Source organism: Melitaea cinxia, chromosome 30 (genome assembly GCF_905220565.1).
Source record: "Melitaea cinxia chromosome 30, ilMelCinx1.1, whole genome shotgun sequence".
In the NCBI taxonomy this organism is placed as follows: Eukaryota; Metazoa; Arthropoda; class Insecta; order Lepidoptera; family Nymphalidae; genus Melitaea; species Melitaea cinxia.
In genome coordinates, this window is record NC_059423.1 from 962,807 (window position 1) to 986,737 (window position 23,931).

General features: G+C 40.6%; 1 protein-coding gene across 1 annotated transcript in view; it reads left to right on the forward strand.

The window, feature by feature from the left end:
* The first annotated feature begins 1,367 nt into the window (after positions 1–1,367).
* LOC123668281 (probable multidrug resistance-associated protein lethal(2)03659) overlaps positions 1,368–23,931 on the forward strand; it is a 37,385-nt gene continuing 14,821 nt past the window's right edge. The window contains exons 1-18 of the mRNA XM_045602045.1: positions 1,368–1,447; positions 2,395–2,457; positions 3,577–3,653; positions 3,927–4,023; positions 8,467–8,571; positions 9,651–9,753; positions 10,641–10,872; positions 11,586–11,742; positions 12,359–12,712; positions 13,405–13,549; positions 14,600–14,761; positions 14,949–15,078; positions 15,967–16,076; positions 16,847–16,972; positions 17,805–17,936; positions 20,257–20,356; positions 21,545–21,695; positions 22,965–23,038. Of these exons, the coding sequence (XP_045458001.1) occupies positions 1,368–1,447; positions 2,395–2,457; positions 3,577–3,653; positions 3,927–4,023; positions 8,467–8,571; positions 9,651–9,753; positions 10,641–10,872; positions 11,586–11,742; positions 12,359–12,712; positions 13,405–13,549; positions 14,600–14,761; positions 14,949–15,078; positions 15,967–16,076; positions 16,847–16,972; positions 17,805–17,936; positions 20,257–20,356; positions 21,545–21,695; positions 22,965–23,038 (2,398 nt within the window). The remainder of the gene's footprint in view (positions 1,448–2,394; positions 2,458–3,576; positions 3,654–3,926; positions 4,024–8,466; positions 8,572–9,650; positions 9,754–10,640; positions 10,873–11,585; positions 11,743–12,358; positions 12,713–13,404; positions 13,550–14,599; positions 14,762–14,948; positions 15,079–15,966; positions 16,077–16,846; positions 16,973–17,804; positions 17,937–20,256; positions 20,357–21,544; positions 21,696–22,964; positions 23,039–23,931) is intronic.

Sequence of the window (23,931 nt, forward strand, 5' to 3'; positions counted from 1 at the left end):
CTTTCTCTCATAGCCAGCTACGTTTCGTATATCTAAGACACAGCGCAGGTCTATTGTGTAGAAGTCTTACTTCAGTCGTGTGATCTAATCATTTCATTACAGCCTATACAGTCCACTGCTGGACATAGGCCTCCACAAGTTTACGCCAAAAATAACGTGAACTCATGTGTTTTGCCCATAGTCACCACGCTAGGCAGGCGGGTTGGTGACCGCAGTATTGGCTTTGTCGCACCGAAGACGCTGCTGCCCGTCTTCGGCCTGTGTATTTCAAAGCCAGCAGTTGGATGGTTATCCCGCCATCGGTCGGCTTCTTAAGTTCCGAGATGGTTGTGGAACCTTGTTATCCCTTAGTCGCCTCTTACGACACCCACGGGAAGAGAGGGGGTGGCTAAATTCTTTAGTGCCGTAGCCACACAGCACAGTGTGATCTAAAGCACGCGTTTTTTTTTTTTTTTTTTTTTTGTATAAATCATTACAGTCAGCAGAGCGTCAGTTTTACTTGTTTCAACTTTTCACTTCCTATAATATTTCAATACTTACACTATTTCTTAAAGAGTAAACATCAATAAAACGCCATCGCCAACTTTGTATATTTCGCTCCCTTTGATAACCGACTTCAAAAAGTAGGTTCCGAATTCGATGGGTTATTAATGTGTTTAACCTCCTAAATTTTCACTGTGTGTACGGATTTTGATGATTTTTGTAATCGGATGCTAGCGCTTGTCATGTACTCCTGTTTGCTTTTTATAATGTCTCTTATAATGCGTATTTGAAGATTGAATCCTTCTGTTGTACCATGTAATACTGTTTTCAAGCAGTATTGTGTTCCTTTTGGTGAGTAAGGTGACCAGAGCTCCTGGGGCGATTAGGGATTGGGTCGGCAACGCGCTTGCGATGCTTCTGGTATTGCAGTCGTCTATAAGCTACGGTAATCGCTTACCATCAGGTGAGCCGTACGCTTGTTTGCCGACCTAGTGACATAAAAAAAAAATGTCATTCTGAGATACAGTTATCTAACTAGTTCAGATAACAGGTGCACCTTAATTGTCTAATTATGAACTTGGTAACAAATAGAGGTACTATTGTACCTCTATTTGTTACCAATAAAATACTTTATTTCTCTTAAATAGAGAATGAGGCCTATGCCCAACAGTGGGATATAAAAGGCTGAATGCGAAAGCGAAAAGCGTAACTACTTGACCATTTTTTCGTCTACCTACGTTGTATTTCTTGTCGATGATATTGAAGTCGGTTTTTCACCTTTCTGAGCAAACGAAATTATTTACATAACTAACAGCTATTTTTATTTGTTCCAGGTATTGAAAATTATGTATAAATAAGATAATACTCGTAAGTGTAACCAAACAATGGATCCCGGCTACTTCGATATCGAGAGGAAGCAGAACCCGCGGGAGACTGCCAACATATTCTCAAAGATATGCTTCTGGTGAGTAACATTAAAATTTAAGGTCTTCTTCTCATTCGGATACTCTTGGCAGAGTGGTCGTGGTTGCGCTGACGAGGTACATGGTGGGGTGGTTGGTGGGTCGATAACATTGCCGGTGGTAGCTCTCTTGGTGATTAAATTTAAGGTATCCCAATATTTTTTGTATCGCTGTGTTGATAAACAAGCGTGTTATTCACCTGATGGTAAGCGAATACCGTAGCCTATAGACGCCTGCAACACCAGAAGCATTACAAGCGTCGCCGATCCTACACCAGACCCTGTCCTGCTCTTTCTCTACACAGGAACACAAAATTAATTTAGAACAGTATTATTTAGCTGTGATCTTCAATCTTTTAATCAAGATATTTGATGTTGGGCACTGCACTAAATATCTAATACTATTAAACTAGCAATTCTTGTATATATATATATATATAATCTGAATTTCGGAAACGGCTCCAACGATTTTCATGAAAATTTTTATGCAGGTGATTTCGGGGGCGATAAATCGATATAGCTAGGATTCAGTTTTAGAAAATGTTGTTTTTTCCCTGTTTTTAGACAGTGAAAAAATGACTAAAATATCGTTAGAATACGAAGGTAAATTTCGCAATTGTCAATAAAGTTGTAATAGCTCAGGTGGAAAATCGGCCGGTTGGGATCGACCGAGAAGACCACGGAGCAAATCTCCTCCAGATCGATTAAATTGTTTTTTTTTTCTTTTTTTTTAATTTTTTTTTTTTTTATATTTAAATAATCAGTTCATATTTTTTATTAATATGTTGGTAAAATCGAAAAATATCATTCATATTTTATCAATATATAATTCGTATTTAAATATGATTTCCAAAAAATACGATTTAATTAAAATAAAAGGTCCAGTTCGACTCGCACTTGATAATTTTTTTCATGAATTATTTTTATAATGACCTTTTGTTATGTTCCAGGTACACACGGCCGATATTCTTGAAGGGGAGGAAGGGTCAGCTCAGCATATCCGACATGTACAGGCGAGTCTAGAGAGTTCGTGCTGGCGTATGTCAGTTTTTACGTGCTGAAGTCTAAAATTCACTTAAAAGGGATCGCGAGCATTTGGAAATTTTTTGAATTGTTCCTTTAAAAATTACACATCTCCCGATATCCAGTTTACCATACCATTACATCACCGTCCATAATCTTTTGCAAATTAATAATGACAGACTAAAGAGGCGCCAAATGGCCGCAAAACGAATAATTGCTGGACATAACTTTAACTGAGGTAGGGCACAGCAGGAATTTCCTGCTCAAAATATGGAGCAGCCCGACTGGGGTAGTACCTCGACCTTACAGAAGATCACAGCAAAATAATACTGTTTTCAAGCAGTATTGTGTTCCTGTTGGTGAGTAAGGTGACCAGAGCTCCTGGATTGGGGATTGGGTCGGCAACGTGCTTGCGATGCTTCTGGTGTTGCAGGCGTCTATAAGCTACGGTAGTCTCTTACCATCAGGTGAGCCGAACGCTTGTTTGCTGAACTAGTGAAATAAAAAAGAAAAAAAACATTATATTGTTTTCAAAGGGGGTGGGATGCTGAAAAGGTATTGTGCCCCGGGCGCGAGTTAAGCTCGATACGTCACTGCCTTGTATATAGAATATCGGTCAAATATAGCAGTAGTTTAGGCACAATATACATGTTTAATTTTGTATTAATAAAACAATTCCATATTTATATTATGTATTTTATTGTGACGCGTCCTCTACTTGAAGATTGTCTGAATAAGATCGGCTATTCTAGCGATAAGACCGCCTTCGTACATCTCTGTTTGTTACGAGTACTACTTTATTTGTAGTTTGCAACAAAGATTATTAATATATCTGGGGGGTGTGTCGTAAATAGTGGATAATCCGTTAACCGGGGGTAGCCCTGATGTCGAGCTTCAAGAAAATGTACTTTTATGACAGGGTTGCCAACACTGAAAATTGTGAATATTTTTGTGTTTTTTCAAAAAAATGCTACCTCGACTAGTTGATAGTGATAGATTTTTTTATAATTTTAATAGTTGCGCACACGTGTGTCAAAAATGCTTTTTTACTTGAAATTAAAGTGATTTGTGATTTTGATTTTACAGTGGTATACTTGATTTCTTCACAGATGTACCCCGGGACATCGAGCAGCGCCACGCGGTGACGTTTTGGGTGAAAAATGGAGAAATGAATTAGGAAAACAGGGTGCGTTATATTAAGACTAACAATAAATATGTCTTTATGTTGTTCGAAGTCGAAACCGCAAGGCTGCCCAGCGTGGCGACATGGGCAACACACACGAGTCCGCGCCATTTTTGGTACGAACTTGTGGAGGCCTATGTCCAGCAGTGGACTGCGATAGGCTGAAGTGATGATGATGAATTGACTTCAACAACGTTATATAAGCTCTCATTTTATAGTTTGTCGAGAACAAATTATTATTATTATTTACATAGATTAATTTTTTTGCAGACATAGAGAAAGGTCCATCGCTCCTGAAAGCCATAATTAACGTGTACGGCCTTAAGTTCATGGTGTTCAATTTAGTATTTGCAATTTTCGACAGTGCCATTAGGTGAGTTGCTAAATTATTTTTACCCGACTTCCAAAAAAGGATGAGATTCTCAATTAAATTGTATTTTTTAAATGTAGTTTTCGTCAGAACTTTTGACTGGATGGACCGATTTTGATGGTTTTTGTAATCGAAAGCTGGTACTTGACTTGTGGTCCTATTTAAATTTCATCGAGATCTGATGACTACTTTATGAGTAATCTTTGATAACGCGTATTTACTTGACTATATTGTTAAGGACACACAAAGAAACTAGCGCCATCTAGCGGCAACCATTAAAACCACGCAAAGACAGAGACCGCATGAAACTCTCTACTCAATACTAGATGGCGTTAGAGGAACTACTGTGGAACTTTATAGAAGTATAGTCTCGAAAACCGGGCACATGCGCGAACTTTCCAGAATGGTCTGGGCCTCGTGTCGGCCGATATAAATAGCCGCAGGTAGGCGAGCGAGTTCAGTTCAGTTTGAGCGATCTTCGAGGCGACTTCAAGAGTGAAAACTAGTGATCAAGAGTGGTACCAGTGAAACCTACGACATTGGCTACGACTGAGGACATCGTGAGTGCTTAGTGTTTGAACTTAGTGCTTAGTGTTTGAACCTAGTGCTTTGTGTTGGACCTAGTGCTAGTGAATAAAGTCTTGAAAAGAGTCAGCAGGTCTTTCTCTCCAAATCATTCGAACCCTAACACGTAACAACTGGTGTCAGAAGTGGGATTTGGAGATGCCATTGACTCCGAGAGAAGACTTTAAGAACGTCAAGGGCGTTAGGACAAGGGCACAACGAGCTGCGGAGGCCAGACCCACAGGGGACCAAGCTCCGCCCACCGTGGACCAAGCCCCGCCCACTGACCCCGCCTATCATGCCCCGCCCACTGACCACGCCCACCAGGCCCCGCCCACTCGGGCTCAGGCCCCGCCCACTCAGAGGCAGGCCCCGCCCACTCAGAGTCAGGCTCCGCCCACTCGGGCACAGGCCCCGCCCACTCGGACGCAGGCCTCGCCTGCTCTGGTTCAAGCCCCGCCCACTGGATCCGCCCACCTTACCACGCCCACCAGCGACACCGTAGCTTCTACAGACTCTCAAGTGGCTCTTCAATTAGGAAGTTTAATTAAATTAATGGAGCTGCAAAGGACTGAAATTCGTGCTTTGCAAGAATCACAAGAGCAAACAAGTTTCAAATTGCAAGAATCACAAGAGCAACAAAAGGCTGAAATTCGTGCTTTGTAAGAATCACAAGAGCAACAAAAAGAGCTCCAAGAAAAAACGCTTTGGGCTGTAAAAGATGTTAGTGACGCGGTGACTAAGCTTCGAAAAGATGTTGACGTAGTGGAAGAACGAGTTACTGGGTTAGGATTAGATCTTGAAAATGTGAAAACCGGCCTCACTGAACTACAGAAGAGAGTAGTACGCCTTGAAACCATGGGAATTGCGATGTCTAGTGTAACTACCGGAGTGGCACAAGGACCAAAAGTGAAAATGCCTCCATACGACGGCACTACTTCGTGGAATGCTTATCGTCGACAATTCCAGGCTGTTGCTACTGCCAACGGATGGACGGAAGAACAGTGCCTGACCGCTCTCACTGTTGCGCTCAGAGGGCAAGCTTTGTCGGTTCTGGAAGCACTACCACATACAGAAAATGGGTTCCAAGACTTGATAGAGGCACTTGAATCCCGATACGGGGATCGACATCTGGAGCACGTGTTCCGTGCCCAACTGCGTGACAGAGTTCAACACCCAGGAGAAGGACTACAACAATGGGCGTTGGAAATCGAAGAACTCGTCAGGAAGTCATACCCAGGAGCCGACACCAAGATGGTAAACACGAATATTGTTCAAGCATTTGTCGACGGAATCAAAGACCTGGAGGTCAGAGCTGCAGTGAAGCTTCGTCACCATACCTCGATAAAGGAAGCTTTGGCGCATGCTTTGGAGGTCGAGGCTGTTCGCCATGACATACGGCAGACCCATAAGATCCGCGTGGTCTCTGAGGAAGTCAAGGAGGTTAAGGCTCCTACGAAAAAAAGTGCTGGAGTTATGTGCGGCGAGAGGGGCCATCTTGAGCTCAACTGTCCGCAGACGAAGACCCAGATAGCAAGGATGAAGAGGATTGAGGAACAAATAGAGGAGCTGAAGAAGCAAGGGGCTTCGCCCCCTGCCCGGGATCAGGAGTATGACTTCAAGACGAAACACCGCAGCGGAAAGATGCATGGGAATGCCGAGGCACTCTCACGAAGGCCGTGTCCGGAAGACTGCAAACATTGTGTTAAGCAAGAATCTAATGAAGTAACATTAAAGCTCACAAGAACAAGTCCTTTGGGTATCTGAGAGAGTGATGCTATGAGGGAAGCTCAAAAAAAGAGATGACGACCTTCGGCACATCATCACATGGAAGAAACGGAGTGACGTAAAACCAATCTGGAGTGAGGTTGCACCCACTGGCGCTGTCACTAAGGCGTACTGGGCTCAATGGGACAGTCTGATACTTCAAAACGGAATACTCTACCGGAAATGGGAGAAGACTAACGGCAGAGAGTTCCACCTTCAGATAATTGTCCCGAGAACGAGAGTACCAGATATTCTCCGTGAAATACATGATGGCGTATCAGGAGGTCATCTGGGTGTCAAGAGGACGTTAACAAAAGTGCGAGAACGATTCTACTGGTTGCATTGTCGAGATGATGTACAGGATTGGTGCCGCAAATGTACTACTTGCGCTGCTGTAAAAGGACCACAGACCAGGAGCCGTGGGAATCTGCGGTTGTATAACGTCGGTGCACCGTGGGAACGAATTGCAGTTGACGTAGCGGGGCCATTTCCTGTAACGGAATTGGGAAACAAGTATTTTATGGTCGTCATGGACTACTTCACCAAATGGCCCGAAGTGTTCGCCATACCAAACCAAGAAGCTACAACAGTCGCTTCTAAGTTAGTCGAAGAAGTGATATGTCGCTTTGGCGTGCCTCTAGAAATCCATTCCGATCAGGGCAGGAACTTCGAATCGCAAGTATTCCACGAAGTGTGCAGAATTTTGGGCATGCATAAGACAAGGACCACCGCGTACCATCCACAGTCTGATGGAATGGTTGAGAGATTTAACCAGACCCTTGAGAGGCATTTGGCGAAATTGGTAGACGACAAACAAAAAGATTGGGACAAGTATATACCGCTCTTCCTTCTGTCGTACCGAACCGCCGAGCATGAGAGCATAAAAGCTACCCCGGCGTATGTCAATTACGGTAGAGAATTACGAATACCAGTAGACCTATTGACTGGATAGGCACCGGAGGGACCAAATACCGTACAAGACTATGTCAGCGATTTAAGGGAAAAAATACGCTATATACACGCCTTGGTTCGGGAAAATGGGTTACATTCAAGCGAGAACATGAAAACCAGATACGACCGGAAATCGAACACGAGCGGCTTCAAGGAAGGGTCACTGGTGTGGCTGCATAACCCAACCCGCCGGAAAGGGAAATCGCCAAAGTTGCAGACCAAGTGGGACGGTCCATACAAAGTGGTTAACCGACTGAATGATGTGACTTACAGGATTCAAAAGCAACCAAGAGGGACATTCAAAGTGGTACACATAGACCGTCTGGCGCGATACCATGGCAGTAACAACGATGCTCGGGACGAGCATCTATAAGAGGGGAGTAGTGTTAAGGACACACAAAGAAACTAGCGCCATCTAGCGGCAACCATTAAAACCACGCAAAGACAGAGACCGCATGAAACTCTCTACTCAATACTAGATGGCGTTAGAGGAACTACTGTGGAACTTTATAGAAGTATAGTCTCGAAAACCGGGCACATGCGCGAACTTTCCAGAATGGTCTGGGCCTCGTGTCGGCCGATATAAATAGCCGCAGGTAGGCGAGCGAGTTCAGTTCAATTTGAGCGATCTTCGAGGCGACTTCAAGAGTGAAAACTAGTGATCAAGAGTGGTACCAGTGAAACCTACGACATTGGCTACGACTGAGGACATCGTGAGTGCTTAGTGTTTGAACTTAGTGCTTAGTGTTTGAACCTAGTGCTTTGTGTTGGACCTAGTGCTAGTGAATAAAGTCTTGAAAAGAGTCAGCAGGTCTTTCTCTCCAAATCATTCGAACCCTAACACGTAACAATATTTTCGTCTACCTACGTTGTATTACTTGTCGATGTAATTGAAGTCGGTTTTTTTTTTGCGAGCAAACACAATTATTTTATTAATAACTAGCTAGTTATAATATAGTCGATATCACTCGGTGATAGCGTAGTATTCTGGTAAGAGAATTTTAAAAATCGTTCTAATAGGTTTTTAAGTTTATTTATTACTATCAAATATAAAAAAGTGTGTGTGTACTTATGTACGTAAAAAGTTGTACTTTATCGGCTAGGTAACTGAGAAACACCCTCCTTTTTTGAAGCTAGTTAAAAAATTACTACGTTTTTTTCCAGATTATCAATACCTATGTGCCTCGAGGGACTCATCAATTATTTTTCCCCCTCGCACGCCGGTGTGAAGGATTACGAAGCATACATATATGCGGTAGGGCTAGTTGGGTAAGTAATTTTTAATTTTTTATTATACACACAAGCGTACGGCTCACTTTTGACTAATAAAATGGTAATAAATTCGCTTATCTGAAGCGCTGACTTAAGCTGGTCAATTAGAAATACGGAACTCACATTCACTCTTGATAATTGATCAATTCACCCACTACTGGACATTTTTTTTATACAACTAGGTCGGCAAACAAGCGTCCGGCTCACCTGATGGTAAGAGAATACCGTAGCTTATAGACACCTGCAACACCAGAAGCATCGCAAGCGCGTTGCCGCCCCTACCCCCTAATCCCCCCAGGAGCTCTGGTCACCTTACTCACCAACAGGAACACAATACTGCTTGAAAATAGTATTATTTAGAACTGATCTTCTGTAAGGTTGAGGTACTACCCCTGTTGGGCTGGTCCATATATTGAGCAGGAAATTTTCTGTTGTGACCTACTTCAGTTAAAGGGCATAGCACACTTTGTCCATATAGGAGAAGACTTGGAGCGCTATCACTTAGACACACCTTTCGATTCAAATCGAGTTACTAAGAATTAAATCGTAGTCAATTACAACATCAACCCGCATTGGAGTAGCGTGGTGGATTAAGCTCTGATCCTTCTCCTACATGGGGAAGAGGTCTTTGTCCAGCAGTGGGATATTACAGACTGGAGCGAGTGTACTTCAAAAATCTAGCAGTGATTTAATTTAATAATTTTTTTATAATCATACATTTTATTCTTAATTTGTCAAAGAGATATAAATAAATATAGTATAATAATATATAATTATTATATATATATTTATTTGGGTGAACTCATGTGTGTTGCCCATAGTCACCACGCTGGGCAGGCGGGTTGGTGACCGCAGTACTGGCTTTGTCGCGCCGAAGACGCTGCTGCCCGTCTTCGGCCTGTGTATTTCAAAGCCAGCAGTTGGATGGTTATCACATGAGTTCACGCATTTTTGGCGCGAACTTATGGAGGCCTATGTCCAGCAGTGGACTGCGATAGGTTGAAATGATGATGATGATGATGATGATGATGATGATGATGATGATAATATTTTTATTTATTTAATTTTATTTCCAGATTTATGATAATAAGCGCGTCTATGATGCATCCTATGTTACTGTATCTCTTGGATATGGCCATGAAAATAAGAGTGGCGTGTTGTTCTCTTATATATAGAAAGGTATGTACTAATTATATTTGTTACTAGACTGGACTGACTAGGACCTCAAGTCCCACCTTGGGCTAGGATCTCTTATAATAACATTTTCAAAATATAGAACTTCAACTCAACTCTGGCTTAAATATTGTCTGTGCTTGCTTATTTTCACTGTATGTGCCTCTATTGCCTATATATTTATATATGTAAGCTTCCTTCTGGAGGGTAGTCTGGAAGAGATCACTGCTTAGTTATAAGACTGCCCGTTGCACTTTATGTACTTAATATTAAGGTTTAGTATCTAAATTAATTTTAGGTGAACTAAAGTTCTTTATTATTATTATTATTATCATTTTCAAGAGAAATAAAAAAAGGAAATAAATCCAAAAAAGGCTTAGAAGAAATGTAGTTGTTTTTTTTTTATAACCAACTAGGTCGGTAAAGAAGAGTACGGCTCACCTGATGGTAAGCGATTACCGTAGCTTATAGACGCCTGCAGCACCAGAAGCATCGCAAGCGCGTTGCCGACCCTACCCCCATTTCCCCCAGGAGCTCTGGTCACCTTACTCACCAACAGGAACACAACCCTACTTGAAAGCAGTATTATTTAGCTGTGATCTTCTGTGGATCTTCCACTTGTCTAGTAGGCAACGCCAAATTTCGAGCCCCGGCCGTCGGTCCTGGTTGTTATCATGTACACCTGATAGCGATCGTTACTCATAGTAGGGAATATATCCGCCAACCCGCATTGGATCAGCGTGGTGGACTAAACTCCGATCCTTCGTCTACACGGAGAAAACGCCTATGCCCAGCAGTGGGAACTTGCAGGTGGAAGCGTAGAAATGTTAACCTATATAACAATAATACCTTAAGCAAATTATTTATGTCCAAAATGATAATTACCTTCCTAGCTCCTACGTCTAGACCTAACATGCGGCGGTAAAGCGACCGAAGGTCTAGCCGGTCACGTGATCAACCTCCTGACCACCGACGCTCAGAGGTTCGACATGGCCAGCCTGTTCATGGTCGACCTGATCAGGACTCCGATAGAGAGCGTGATCATCGTCTACCTGATGTACAGGCAGATAGGGGTGGCCACCCTCATCGGGGTTGCTTTTCTCCTGATGTTTATACCTTTGCAAGGTGAGCTTGATGATTGCTGTTCTGACCTTTTTAACCTGCTAGAAATAACTTAACCTCGAACATTTATTAGATTTTCTTATAAGTAAATTTTTTGTGTTAAATTTCCTTGAAATAGTTTACAGATAGCAATTTTTGGAGTTTATTGGTGTTTACTCCTTAATAATCGATTGCCATAATATTGAAAAATGACCCCCCCCCTCCCCGATATGAAAAAAAATATAATGAGTAAAATTTACTGAACGTATGACTTCGTTACGTTTTTGTGCGCCATATAACCCCATTGGGTTCCGATAGATGGCGTTATTTGATTCGTTTATTTACCATTTGATATGGTATTAATATACCGCGGTCACCAACCCGCCTGCCCAGCGTGGTGACTATGGGCAAAACACATGAGTTCACGTTATTTTTGGCGTCAACTTGTGGAGGCCTATGTCCAGCAGTGGACTATATAGGCTGTAATGATAATGATGATGGTATTAATCTTTTTCTTAGACTTGTAAGCCTTTTTCGTGCCTATTTAGACAGTCGATCTGAAGGAGAAAACTACTATTTATCCGATAGATGGCGTTATTTGATTCGTTTATTTACCATTTGATATGATATTAATCTCTTTCTTAGACTAGTAAGCCTTTTTCGTGCCTATTTAGACAGTTGATCTGAAGGAGAAAACTAAAGTCGTGCGTCGCAAATAACACACACTTTTTTTTCAGGTTATCTTGGCAAGGTATCCTCAAGATTTCGCCGCCAAACCGCTATACGGACAGACAACAGAATAAGACTCATGAACGAAGTCATACAAAGCATAGAGGCTATCAAAATGTATGCTTGGGAGAACGCATTCGCTGGTATCATTGGGGAAGCCAGGAGGTAAGAAAGATGAATATTTATTATACCACTTCGGGGGTTAGGGAGTCGACTAAGTGTGACATTGTTTGATAAAGGGGATATAGCTCGAAAACTACTTGTAAGATCTTAATTAATTTTAAATGGGACGATTGGACACGCACCACCACCTTTCAATTTATAAGAATCATCGAAATCGGTTCACCCAGTCAAAAGCTCTGGGTAACCTAAAAAATATAAAAAAAATCATAATCGAATTGTGAACCCCCTTTTTTGGAAGTCGGTGAAAACGAATTGTAAACTATAAAACTATATATATAAAAATATCGTGTCACAATGTTTGTCCGGGCTAGTCTTCGAAATTACTAGACCGATTTTAATGAAATTTTGCACAAATGTAACTTAAAATATAGCCTACGCTTTATTTCCATTATCATTACAGCCTATACAGTCCACTGCTGGACATAGGCCTCCACAAGTTTACGCCAAAAATAACGTGAACTCATGTGTTTTGCCCATAAGTCACCACGCTTTATTTCGATTAATGATCGCGATAATTTTATTGCAATATTAAAAAAAAAATATGGCGTTACGAAGTTCCCCAGGTCAGCTAGAAATATTTTAATTTTTCTGGTTCCAGAAAAGAAATGAACGTGATAAAGAAGATGTCTTGGCTCCGAGCCGTCATGATCTCCTGTGTCAAGCTCAACACCAAAGTGGCTATCTTTCTCAGCATCATATCATTTTTATCTTTCGATAACGACCTGACAGCGGCAAAGGTTTTCGTAATTTTCTCCTATTACGACATCCTCAAGTATTCCCTGGTTGATTTTCTCCCCCTCGCCATAACTTTTACCCTAGAAGCGTATGTCAGCGTCAAGAGGATCCAGGAGTTCTTGATGTTACCGGAAGTCGATAACCAAGATGGCATCGACCTGGTCAAAATTGATAAAGAACCTTTAAGTAATGGTGTTTTCGAGAAGATTGGCAATGGGTAAGGAATTTTTTGGAAACTAACTGCGTGCTTGAAATGTATTTTAGATTTATAATGTTTACTATAATCTTTATCAATCCAGCCCTGCGGTCACCAACCCGCTTACCCAGCGTGGTGACTATGGGCAACGCACATGAGTTCACACCATTTTTGGCGTGAACTTGTGGAGGCCTGTGTCCAGCAGTGGCCTGCGATAGGCTGAACTGATGATGATGATGATGACTATAATCTTTTCATACCTAAAGTGATCCATAATAATTGGCTGGTTTAGCTATAAACGTTTTTATGGGTATATGAAATTGATAGTAATTTTTATAATGGTTTTAATGTGTTATGGTAAACCCAAAGTGTAATCAAAATCGATAATTCAACTCAACGAAAATTCAAACAGGCATCAGTCATTTTTAACAAAAAAATATGCATGCTTTAGACCACACAAGTGAAGTAAACCTTCTTTAGCTCCATCTAACTTATATCTCCCTCTCAACTGCCGTTCGCCTCGCCCGATCACACTTTTCGTAACATCTCGTAACGCAATCACCAGCTTGCGAGCGTAAAGAAGTTTACTTCAAATATAATCATCATTCTAATATTATTTTTAATTAATTAATTATAGTTGATATGAAGTAGGTTCCGCTGAAATCAAATCGAAGCTTTTGAACAATTCGAGAACAAAACTATTTTAATTTCAGTCAACAAGCGTATATAAAGTCGGAATCGAATCTAGAGCAGACAAAACCAGCCGTTCTAGTCAGCTTAAAGAATTTCACAGCGCATTGGAAGAACATAGAAAAAGTCGGGGACATGGTTTCCGCTTTGACCGACATTAATCTAAATGTGAGTAATGTTATACAAGCTCTGAATATTCCATAGCTTTCAGTGGGATGCTAATCCTCTACGGAGTTCTTAACTGAGGTAGGGCACAGCAGGAATTTCCTGCTCAAAATATGGAGCAGCCTGACTGGGGTAGTACCTCGACCTTACAGAAGAGCACAGCTAAATAATACTGTTTTCAAGCAGTATTGTGTTCCTGTTGGTGAGTAAGGTGACCAGAGCTCCTGGGGTATTGGGGATTGGGTCGGCAACGCGCTTGCGATGCTTCTGGTGTTGCAGGCGTCTATAAGCTACGGTAATCGCTTACCATCAGGTGAGCCGGACGCTTGTTTGTCGACCTAGTGACATAAAAAAAAAAGTTCTGGAAGCTCATATTACCAGGTGTATCTACAACATTACAAACATCTGATTTTGATGGGACCTACACTGGCAGACAGCTGATGTAATAAGGAGTAACTTAGGCTACTTTCATTTTAGAATTTATTTATTTTATAACTTTGAGAACTGAGTAATAACTTTTTTGTTAAGCGTTTCCAATTGTTATTGTTATTTTTGTATTAAAACGCGTAAAAATAACAATTTCCCATTACTTAATAACACAATTATAAGTGTATGTTCGCTTAATGCTATTATGTCATCCATCGCTTGTGATTTTTTCTTGGTTTAAAACTAGTGTGAGGAATGTATTTAAATGTTGAAAATTGCATTCTGCGATGACCTGTAATTGGAAATGCATTTACACATATAACCATTTGATTTATTTTCTCTGTCTGACGATATTAATGTAACTTGTTAACTTTGTCCATAATTTATTTATTTATTTATTTATTTATTTATTTATTTAATAACGTACAGAACAGGTTACAGCCATTAAAAGATACAGAAATAGTTCATACATAACATAATATCTAGGTTGAAACCCTTAATGTGTACGACATACAGTAACATAATACACTAAGCAGAACAGAAGTGGAAGGAATGCAATATACATATATAAATTTAAACTTAAAAACTAAGATAATAAATAAATAAATTAATTACTTTTTCTCACAGATAAAACCAGAAACGCTTACAGTGATAGTGGGGACAGTGGGGTCTGGGAAGAGCACGCTGCTATCCGCTATCCTCCGTGAAATAGTTCCCACCAGTGGGCATCTAACCATACGTGGGGTGGTGGCGTATGCCGCTCAGGATCCTTGGCTTTTTGAGGCTTCGGTAAGTAAAATATAAATATTAATTTTATATTGTGTGTGTGTGTGTGTGTGTTTTTGTGTGTGCGTGTACGTGCGCGTATGTGCATGGGTGTGTGTGTGCGTGTGTGTGTGATAAAGACTTCCTAGACTACTGCCTGTAGATCTGCCTGTAACACAAAAATATAAAAATTACATTTCGCTAACAACAGGTACGTCAAAATATACTCTTCGGTCAGGAGTTAGATTTGAGGCGGTACAAGCAAGTGATCAAGTGCTGTCAGCTCAAGAGCGATTTGGACATATTGCCTCACGGGGACAAGACTGTTGTCGGGGAGAGGGGTGAGTTGTCGAAATAATCATTTAACAGTGTATGGACGTATTAAGCGATGTTTACGACAAGCAGCACAAACGAAGTACAATGTATTACGTACCTGGGTCTGCAACTGCACGATGATACAGCCTTCGTTGTGGGCAGCAATTCTAATAAGCTTGAAGCACCTTTGTTAACTATTAGTTAGAGATTTATTTTGGTAACGGAACAAACAGGCTAGGGTTCTTAAAGAAGTTTCAGGCCAATATTTACTGATTTAGTTATTTTTGAAGCCACAACCGACTCGGAATGTAGACTGCTCTCAGTTCCGGGTAAAGGGGACAACTCGGTTGATACTCAATTGACCTGAGTTTCGGCTAAAAAGAAATAATTAATTCGTCATCGGACATTTTTAAGTACCTATACATTTTTTTGGGTTGTTTTATAGTGATTCCCGTCCGCTGTTATCCGGCGTTATCATAGATGATAGCGATCGTTACTCATAGTTGGTACTTTCTCAATATGGAGAGAAGATCCAGCTGTCGTGTCCAACTCAGTTAAATAACCTGAAAAAATATCCTTTGAGGAAAATTGTCCGTCTACCCTCAGATTAGTACGTGAACAAATCAAGCTGTAACTACGCGTATATTGTAAATTGTACAATACGTTCTACGTATAATTCCACATTTGAAGCTATCATAGTATTTCATTACATCATCATCATCATTACAGCCTATACAGTCCACTGCTGGACATAGGCCTCAACAAGTTTACGCCAAAAATAACGTGAACTCATGTGTGTGTATTGTGCCCATAGTCACCAGGCTGGGCAGGCGGGTTGGTGACCGCAGTACCGGCTTTGTATCATAGTACACGAAGAACAAAGGTTAATAAGAAAAATGTACATGTGATTTCAGGAGCGTCGCTGTCTGGTGGTCAGAGGGCCAGGATATCTCTGGCCCGCTGCGTTTACCAACATGCTGATCTATATCTACTGGACGACCCTCTGGCCGCTGTCGATGCCAAGGTAACTGACAAAATACGCTACGTTACATTCTGTAATATCCCACTACTGGGTATAGATCTCTTTCCCCATGTAGGAGAAGTATCAGAGCTTAATCCACCACGCTGCTCCAATGCGGGTAGGCGGATATATTCCATTCTATGAGTAATGATCGCTATCAGGTACATGATAATAACCGGGATCGATAGCTTAACGTGCTCTCTGAGGCACGATGGGGAGACCCACAAGGACTAAAAACCAGACATGAAATAAATATTTGTATAAACTCAAATATATACTCCGAGCAGGAATTGAAGCCGCGCCCGTCGGTGTTTAGGCGCCGCTGAGTCGGCACACGCACCATTAAACCAGAACGGTTGTATTCAATTTTAGATTAAGAATTTGGTTGAATGTGGTGTTTATCTCACACGTAACATATTAAGAAATACATACTAAAATATTTAATTCTCAACAAAATTATCTGAAATTCGATGGAACTCCTCAGTATTTTAAAATTTGACTCACCATTAACTTGTCACAACTATTAAATTAACTTTTAATATGTACGATTTTATTTTTGTGTTACCCACACATTTGGAATTCTAAACATTTTTTGAATATCATATCAAAAATTAATCGCTCCAGCGGGGATCGAACCCGCGTCTCCGACTAACCGTGTCCTTAACATTTTTCATAAAATAAAATTTATTTTTTTCAACCATTCCATCAACTTCTTTCAACCACCCAATTAACTTCTTTCAACCGCTCAATTAACTCCTAAAATACCATTCCAGGTAGCACAAGCGATCTATGAGGACTGTATCCGTGGTTTCCTACGCGACAAAGCGACAGTACTCGTCACTCATCACGTACAGTTCGCGCAGAGGGCCGACTGCGTCTGTGTTATGAGGGAAGGGCAGGTGAGTGGGCTGGTTGGGGGGCTAATTCGCTGGGAGGGTAATTGTACGAACCAAGTCGTACATTTGCGAATCAGCGAATTTATTAAATAAATTGGCTATTAATATAATAATTATTCAGTACGTTTTCGATCCATCAAGGCGATCGCGCGTGCTCGCACACCGGGTCATTTGATCATTATCAAGGATCAATAAATTAATTTATTTAATTAATTGTGATTCGGGTTTATTTCATATTAACAAGAAAAAGTGTGTAGAGTCGATCAAGGACGCTACAGTAATTGTCTGGGAGACTAATTTTTTGGGAGTTTTCAGACAGACAGTTTCCTCTAGATGCTATTATCATTAGTATTATTAGGTATTTAGGTACGACGCCGCGTTGGCGCAACGGTTACAGCCATGGATTGTACCTGTTGCGCTGGCGGTTGCGGGTTCGATCCCCGCACATGACAAACATTTTTATTGGCCATACAGATCTCCTCCCCGCCGTGCCTCGGAGAGCACGTTAAGCCGTCGGTCCCGGTTGTTATCATGTACACCTGATAGCGATCGTTATTCATAGTAAGGAATATATCCGCCAACCCGCATTGGAGCAGCGTGATGGATTAAGCTCTGATCCTTCTCCTACATATGAAAGAGGCCTATGTAGTGGTATAGTAGTGGGATATTACAGGCTGAAGCGTAATTATTAGGTATTCTGAGAAGCACATTGGTAATTACGCTGTCAGCTTGTTCCTTCCTAAAAGAAAGAGGTATTTGCATAACACTTTACTAATTCGAAGGCAGTTTCCGTTACTCTATTTCAAAGAAATCGCTAATAGTATTCTTATTTCAGATTGTAGCTCAAGGAACGTACCACGAGCTAAAGAACGGAGTTCCGGAGTTCGAGAAGCTGATAGAGATGAGGGAGAAGGTGGAAGAAGAGATACAGAAGAAGAAGATAGAGTATGAGATGCAGGAGAATGCGGTAATTGTTGATCTTTTACAATACTTTTTAGTTGGTAGGGCACAGAAGGAAATTTCCTGCTCAAAATCTTACTCGACTCGGGCCCGGTAGTACCTCGACCTTACAGAAGATCACAGCTAAATAATACTGCTTTCAAGCAGTGTTGTGTTCTTGTGGTGAGTAAGGTGACCAGAGCTATTTGGGAGGATTGGGTTCTTCTAATATACTAGCTGACCCCGCAAACGTTGTTTTGCCATAACACAAAATTTCAAATATTTTACTCAATTTGATCGCAGCACCAACTGTCGGGACAAACTGAAATTAAAATAGAATAATATTTAATATTTGATGCTGCGATGGTAGCGCAGTCTACCGGATCCAATGTAAAATGTTCCAAAATTAACAACTACTTATAAATGAAAAATTAGTTAAATAAACATTTTCCAGTGGATCAAATTGTGAATCTAAAACACCCTCGAATCCCCTTGAACTCACACAAAAAATTTCATCAAAATCCGTCTAGCCCTCTAGGAGGAGTTCAATGACATACACACGCACACAGGCAATCTAATATATAAAATTCTCGTGTCATGGTGTTAAACATTGATCTTCTCCGAAACGGCTCGACCGATTTTAATAAAATTTTGTGGGCATATCGGGTAGGTCTAATAATCGGCCAACATCTATTTTTCATACCCCTAAGTTATAAGGGGGGGGGGGATTAAGCGGGTTAATAACAAAGCAACGTTTGCGGGGTCAGCTAGTATATATATAAAGAAGATTGGGTTTTTTTGAACCTTATGATTCAGCAGACGTCTATAAGCTACGTTAATCGCTTACCATCAAGTGAGCCGTACGTTTGTTTGCCGACCTAGTTAGGTATATTAAAAAAAATACTGTACACAGAATCTCATACTTCAGAGATTTATACTTCGGTTACTTCATGTAATACTTTACAGGTAAACATTTATATTTTAAGGTGTACAATACTACAGTCATAGCAGACGCTTTGAAAGCTGCTGAGAAACGAAGCGTTAGTGTATTTGTCATAACATAATACTAGCCTAAAACTAAACTTACATTTGGTAGATTTGAATTTGTAATCATTGTAATTATCTGTTAGAAATAATAAATAGTTTTCAGTATTTAGTTACAAGATTGCATCTGAAAAATGTAGTTTTCATCTTGTTTGAAATAGATATATTAAATTTTATGATGATAATAATAATATTCTTTATTGTACACCATTAAAAGATGCAAACAGTAGTACAGTTAGAGGGAGATGTACAAAGGCGGTCTTATCGCTAAAAGAGCGATTTCTTCCAGACAACCGTTGGGTATAGGACAGGGCAAAAGCGGTTAGGTAGTGTACAAATAATTGTTATATAAATCTGATATATATATATACATACATGCATACATACATAAATACATAGATATATACATGATATTATTTTGAAGTTGAATATTTTTGAAGAAGTAACTTTCTTGTGTTTAGTGCTTAGTTTAGACTTTTGTGAGATGGCTTAATTAGTGAAATGTGAACTTTAAATTCATAATTGTAATCAAAACATCTAGATTTTGTTAAGATCGCGAAACATAGATTATACACTTATATACTGGTAATCGCAAAATGCTTTGCACTATTTCAAGATTTAATTCAAAGTAGATTTTACAAAATGTATTATAACAATATATCTAGAAATGTTTCAATAATACCTGTTAGGTCAAAACTACTAGCGGTTTCGCTGGCTTAAGACAAATGTTTGTATAGACTAAATAAACTTTGTGATCATACCCCCCCCCCCATTGTAGGGGTCCCCTTTTTAATGTTACGTGATGTTTTTCCTACCTTACTATCCTTGTCACAGCTGATAACATTCACGAGACCTCTTTACCTACCCACCTTACCTCTCTCTAGTGTGCCGTCACATATTTTGCACTTTATACATTTTCGAGATTATTTTTATTTCAATTATAACTATTTTTCAAAAAAATCAACATCAATATTAAACATAAGTATGAAAATTTATTTTAAAAAATTCCAAACAATTAAAATTTTAATTTTTTTAAGTTAATCCGTTCAAATATCGTGTTTTAATAATTTTTTATTAGATATAATATTATGAAATGTGATTTCACAAAGTTTTGGACCCCCCACATTTGTCACACAGTGCCACTTCGTCGACGTCCCTTAATCTGTGACATAATTTATGGATGGCCCCTTATCTGACTTACGTAGCTAATTTGGCATATATTGCTAATTTATGTGTTTATGTGTAGTTGGTGGTCCGCCATTTTATTGGTCAAGTTTTTTTATGTTGTTATAATATCATTACAGGAACACCTCCCAATACTGCGCTCTCAAAGGTCCATGTCAGAAGTATCTCAGTTGTCGTTCAATATGGATTTGGACAATAATAAGAATCCCAAATATGAAGGTACTGTATACATACACATATATATATATTTAATATTCGAGAAAAAACTCAACAACAATTAACTGAAAGATACGTGAAAATTATAAATACGTGAATTAAAAATCTATTCAGAATGATACTTGCTTTATGTCAAAAATATAAAAAAAAATTGTGTAACTCCGACACGCGACCGGAGTTGACTCCCTACGAGAAATTTTCGTAATATTTAAAAATATACATAGCTCTTTCTCGCAAGAGACGTTACGCGGTAACAGGGTCACTCTCTCTCCCTTTCTATATTTCTCTATCGCTATCTCGCTCAGGTCTCAGTGTTACTATTTTGACACAATTTCACGCCCCATATGTTTTTCAAACCACGACCTTCACATCGTTTCTTGATGAGTATAAAATAAAATGTGTGCTGAACGAGATTGTGAACGACTGACTTTTTTAAAAATATCTTGTCCAAAGTCTGTCAAGAGATGGCGTGGTGGGGCGTGGAATTAAAATGTTAGAAAGATGAGAGACTTCAATAAGATCGTCTCGGAGCGTACCTTTGTCTTTCGGGGAAGATGAGTTTTTCAAAACCGGCGGAAGATATTCCTGCCAGCAGTTCTCACTCGCGATTTTTCTTGATTTTTCATTTTTTTAGGCCGTTTATTACACAATTAAGCAAAGCATTGAGTCTTCTTTCATATTTATCTCAACACACACACACACACACACACACACACACACACACACACACACACACACACACACACACACTAAATAGTTCGCGACGTCGACGCGAGCGACGTCGACGTATCGCTATGTGTTATCCTTTTCTTCCCTCAGGCAAAGGTACAGGAGAGAAGAGGAAAGGGGAGTAGGATAGGTATGTGTGTTGTGGCGCTAAGATGGCGCTAGTAGTATACTATCTATATATTTATATATTTTTGATATTTACAACGGAGTCAACTTCAAAAATATTCTGTACAGATAAGTTTTTCAACTTTCATCGTCTTAAAGCGATTGTCATTTTGAAATTTCCGATAATTTCGGCAAAAAAAAAACAAATATTGAAAATTGTGTGACAATACTAACAAAAATTGAATCCACGATGCGATGTTACGTGTTATGTGCTAGTTAATTATTTTTTGTATCTAAGTGTCTTCGAATAAATAGTTTTAAGTTACACAAATCTAAAAAGCTTGTCCTCAACTCCAGGTGAGAACCAGAAGAAGGGCTCAGTAGACCTGGGAGTGTACCTGGCGTATATAAAGAGCGGCCACGGCTCCCTGACGCTCGTCTTGCTGTGTGCTCTGTTCGTACTGGCCCAGCTGTTCTACTCCTCCACCGACGTCTGGCTCAAGGAGTGGTGGGTGATTCACTGATATTATTAATTTTATATACACATCCACGCACTGTCACACTTATGCACTCACACACACAGGGTTTCAAGTACTTTACTTTCTATAAGTTTTTGCGTTTTAACCGACTTAAAAAAGGAGGAGGTTATTAATTCGACTGTACTGGGTGAACTGATTTCGAAGATTCTTTTTTGAATCGAAAGTTGTTGCTTGTTATGTGGTACCATTTAATCGAAATCTGTTGAGTACTTTTTGTGTTATCGCTACTAACGCGTATTTAGTTGACTAATTTTGTCCACCTACGCTGTATTTCTGGTCAATGTAACCGAAGTCGTTTTTTTTTTTTCATTTGCGAGGAAACACAATTATTTAATTAATATTTCCTTTTGAAAACTTAAGAAAAATGTGTCAAAACGAACCCAAGACACAGTGCGATAAGCGCAAATAATAGTGAACCAGTAGTTCCTGTGATTAGCGTGTTTAAACAAACAAACAAACTCTTCAACTTTATAAAACATTATCAATAAAAAAGTAAAAAACGAGTGATTTAGATCACACGACTGAGTAAAACTTCTTTCCCGATTTGGGCGGATCGCCTCACTGCGAGGAATAAGGCCGCGCTGCGGTCGGCGCAGAGGATCATCGCGGTGATCCGGGGATGGTACGGTATCGTGGGCTGCCGCTACTGCTCTATCCGGTGACCCCCCGTGGGGACTCGTGGTGGAGGTCCTTGCCCAGACCTACTCATACGTCTCGGGTAGGAGGGCTCTCGGTGAGAACCCCGCGTTGGACGGGATCCTACGGGTGCGCCGGATGGGGCAAGAAGCGCTAATATGGAGGGGGGGGGGGGAGAACCTGGTGGAGCAGCCGTATGGCACACGCGTAACGGCTGCCTTGCGCCCGGTCCTTGAGCGGTGGATGCGCCGTAAGCGCAAGCTTCTTCCGCCGTAAGCAGCTTTCGACAAAGTGCCGAAGCCGACGGTTTAGGAATGCCTACCCGGGCATCCTGGATATCACCCGTAAATGGGTTACCCAACGATACCAAAAAAAAGAGTAAAACTTCTTTAACAATAAGTGTGCTCTGTGTCTTAGATATACGAAAACGTAATTGGCTATGAGAGAAAGAGAGAAAGAAAATGGGTGATCGCACCTCTTTCTCTTACTCCGTTCGCCTCGCCCGATCACACTTTTCGTAACGCTCTCGTCACGCATTCACTAGCTTACTCCCCAAGTCAAACGTGAGTAAAATATAATTCAAAGCATTTCCATCGTTACAGGGTTAACATGGAAGAATCAAACAGTGCTTACAACATCGCGCAACGCAACTCATCATCGAACGACACGAAGCCAAGTAAGTTGTCGTACAAATACATACGGAACCCGGTAATCGATATTACGCATCGGACTTTAAACTGAAACAGTAATTTGAACTTGATAATATTTTGCTGTTTTTTTTTTTTTAAATTGGCGTTTTATAGTTATACAGAGTTGTTACAACACCCAATTTAGCTTTAATTTTGTCGAGTGCTGTTACAAGATTCGTGTGTAATACTTTGTCCTACATATGTATGTAGATCTGATCAACATATATCTTAATATATATAAATCTCGTGTCACAATGTTTGTCCTCAATGGACTCCTAAACCACTTAACCGATTATAATAAAATTCGCACACCATGTGCAGTTCGATCCAACTTGAAAGATAGGCTATATTTTATTTTGATATATTAATTATTATATTTAAGAAAAAAATAAAGAAGGCGGTACAAAGTTCGCCAGGTCAGCTAGTTGTTTTATAGAGCGTTATCAATGTTCTTGATAATATTATGTATAACGCGGCTACAACGCCCAATGTAGATAGTTTGTAAACTCATTTTTGTCTATCACTTATCGAGGTAGGTTACAGCTGGAATCGCCTCACTGCGAAGAATAAGGCCGCACTGCGGTCGGCGCAGAAGATCATCGCGGTGAGGGTGATTCGGGGGTATCGTACGGTATCGTGGGCTGCAGCTACTGCTCTAGCTGGCGACCCCCCGTGGGAGCTCGTGGCGGAGGTCCTTGCCGAGACCTACTCATACGTCTCGGGTAGGAGGACTCTCGGTGAGAACCCCACGTCGGACGGGATCCTACGGGTGCGCCGGATGGGGCAAGAAGCATTAATGCGGAGGTGGGGGGAGGACCTGGTGGAGCAGCCGTATGGCACACGCGTAACGGCTGCCTTGCGCCCGGTCCTTGAGCGGTGG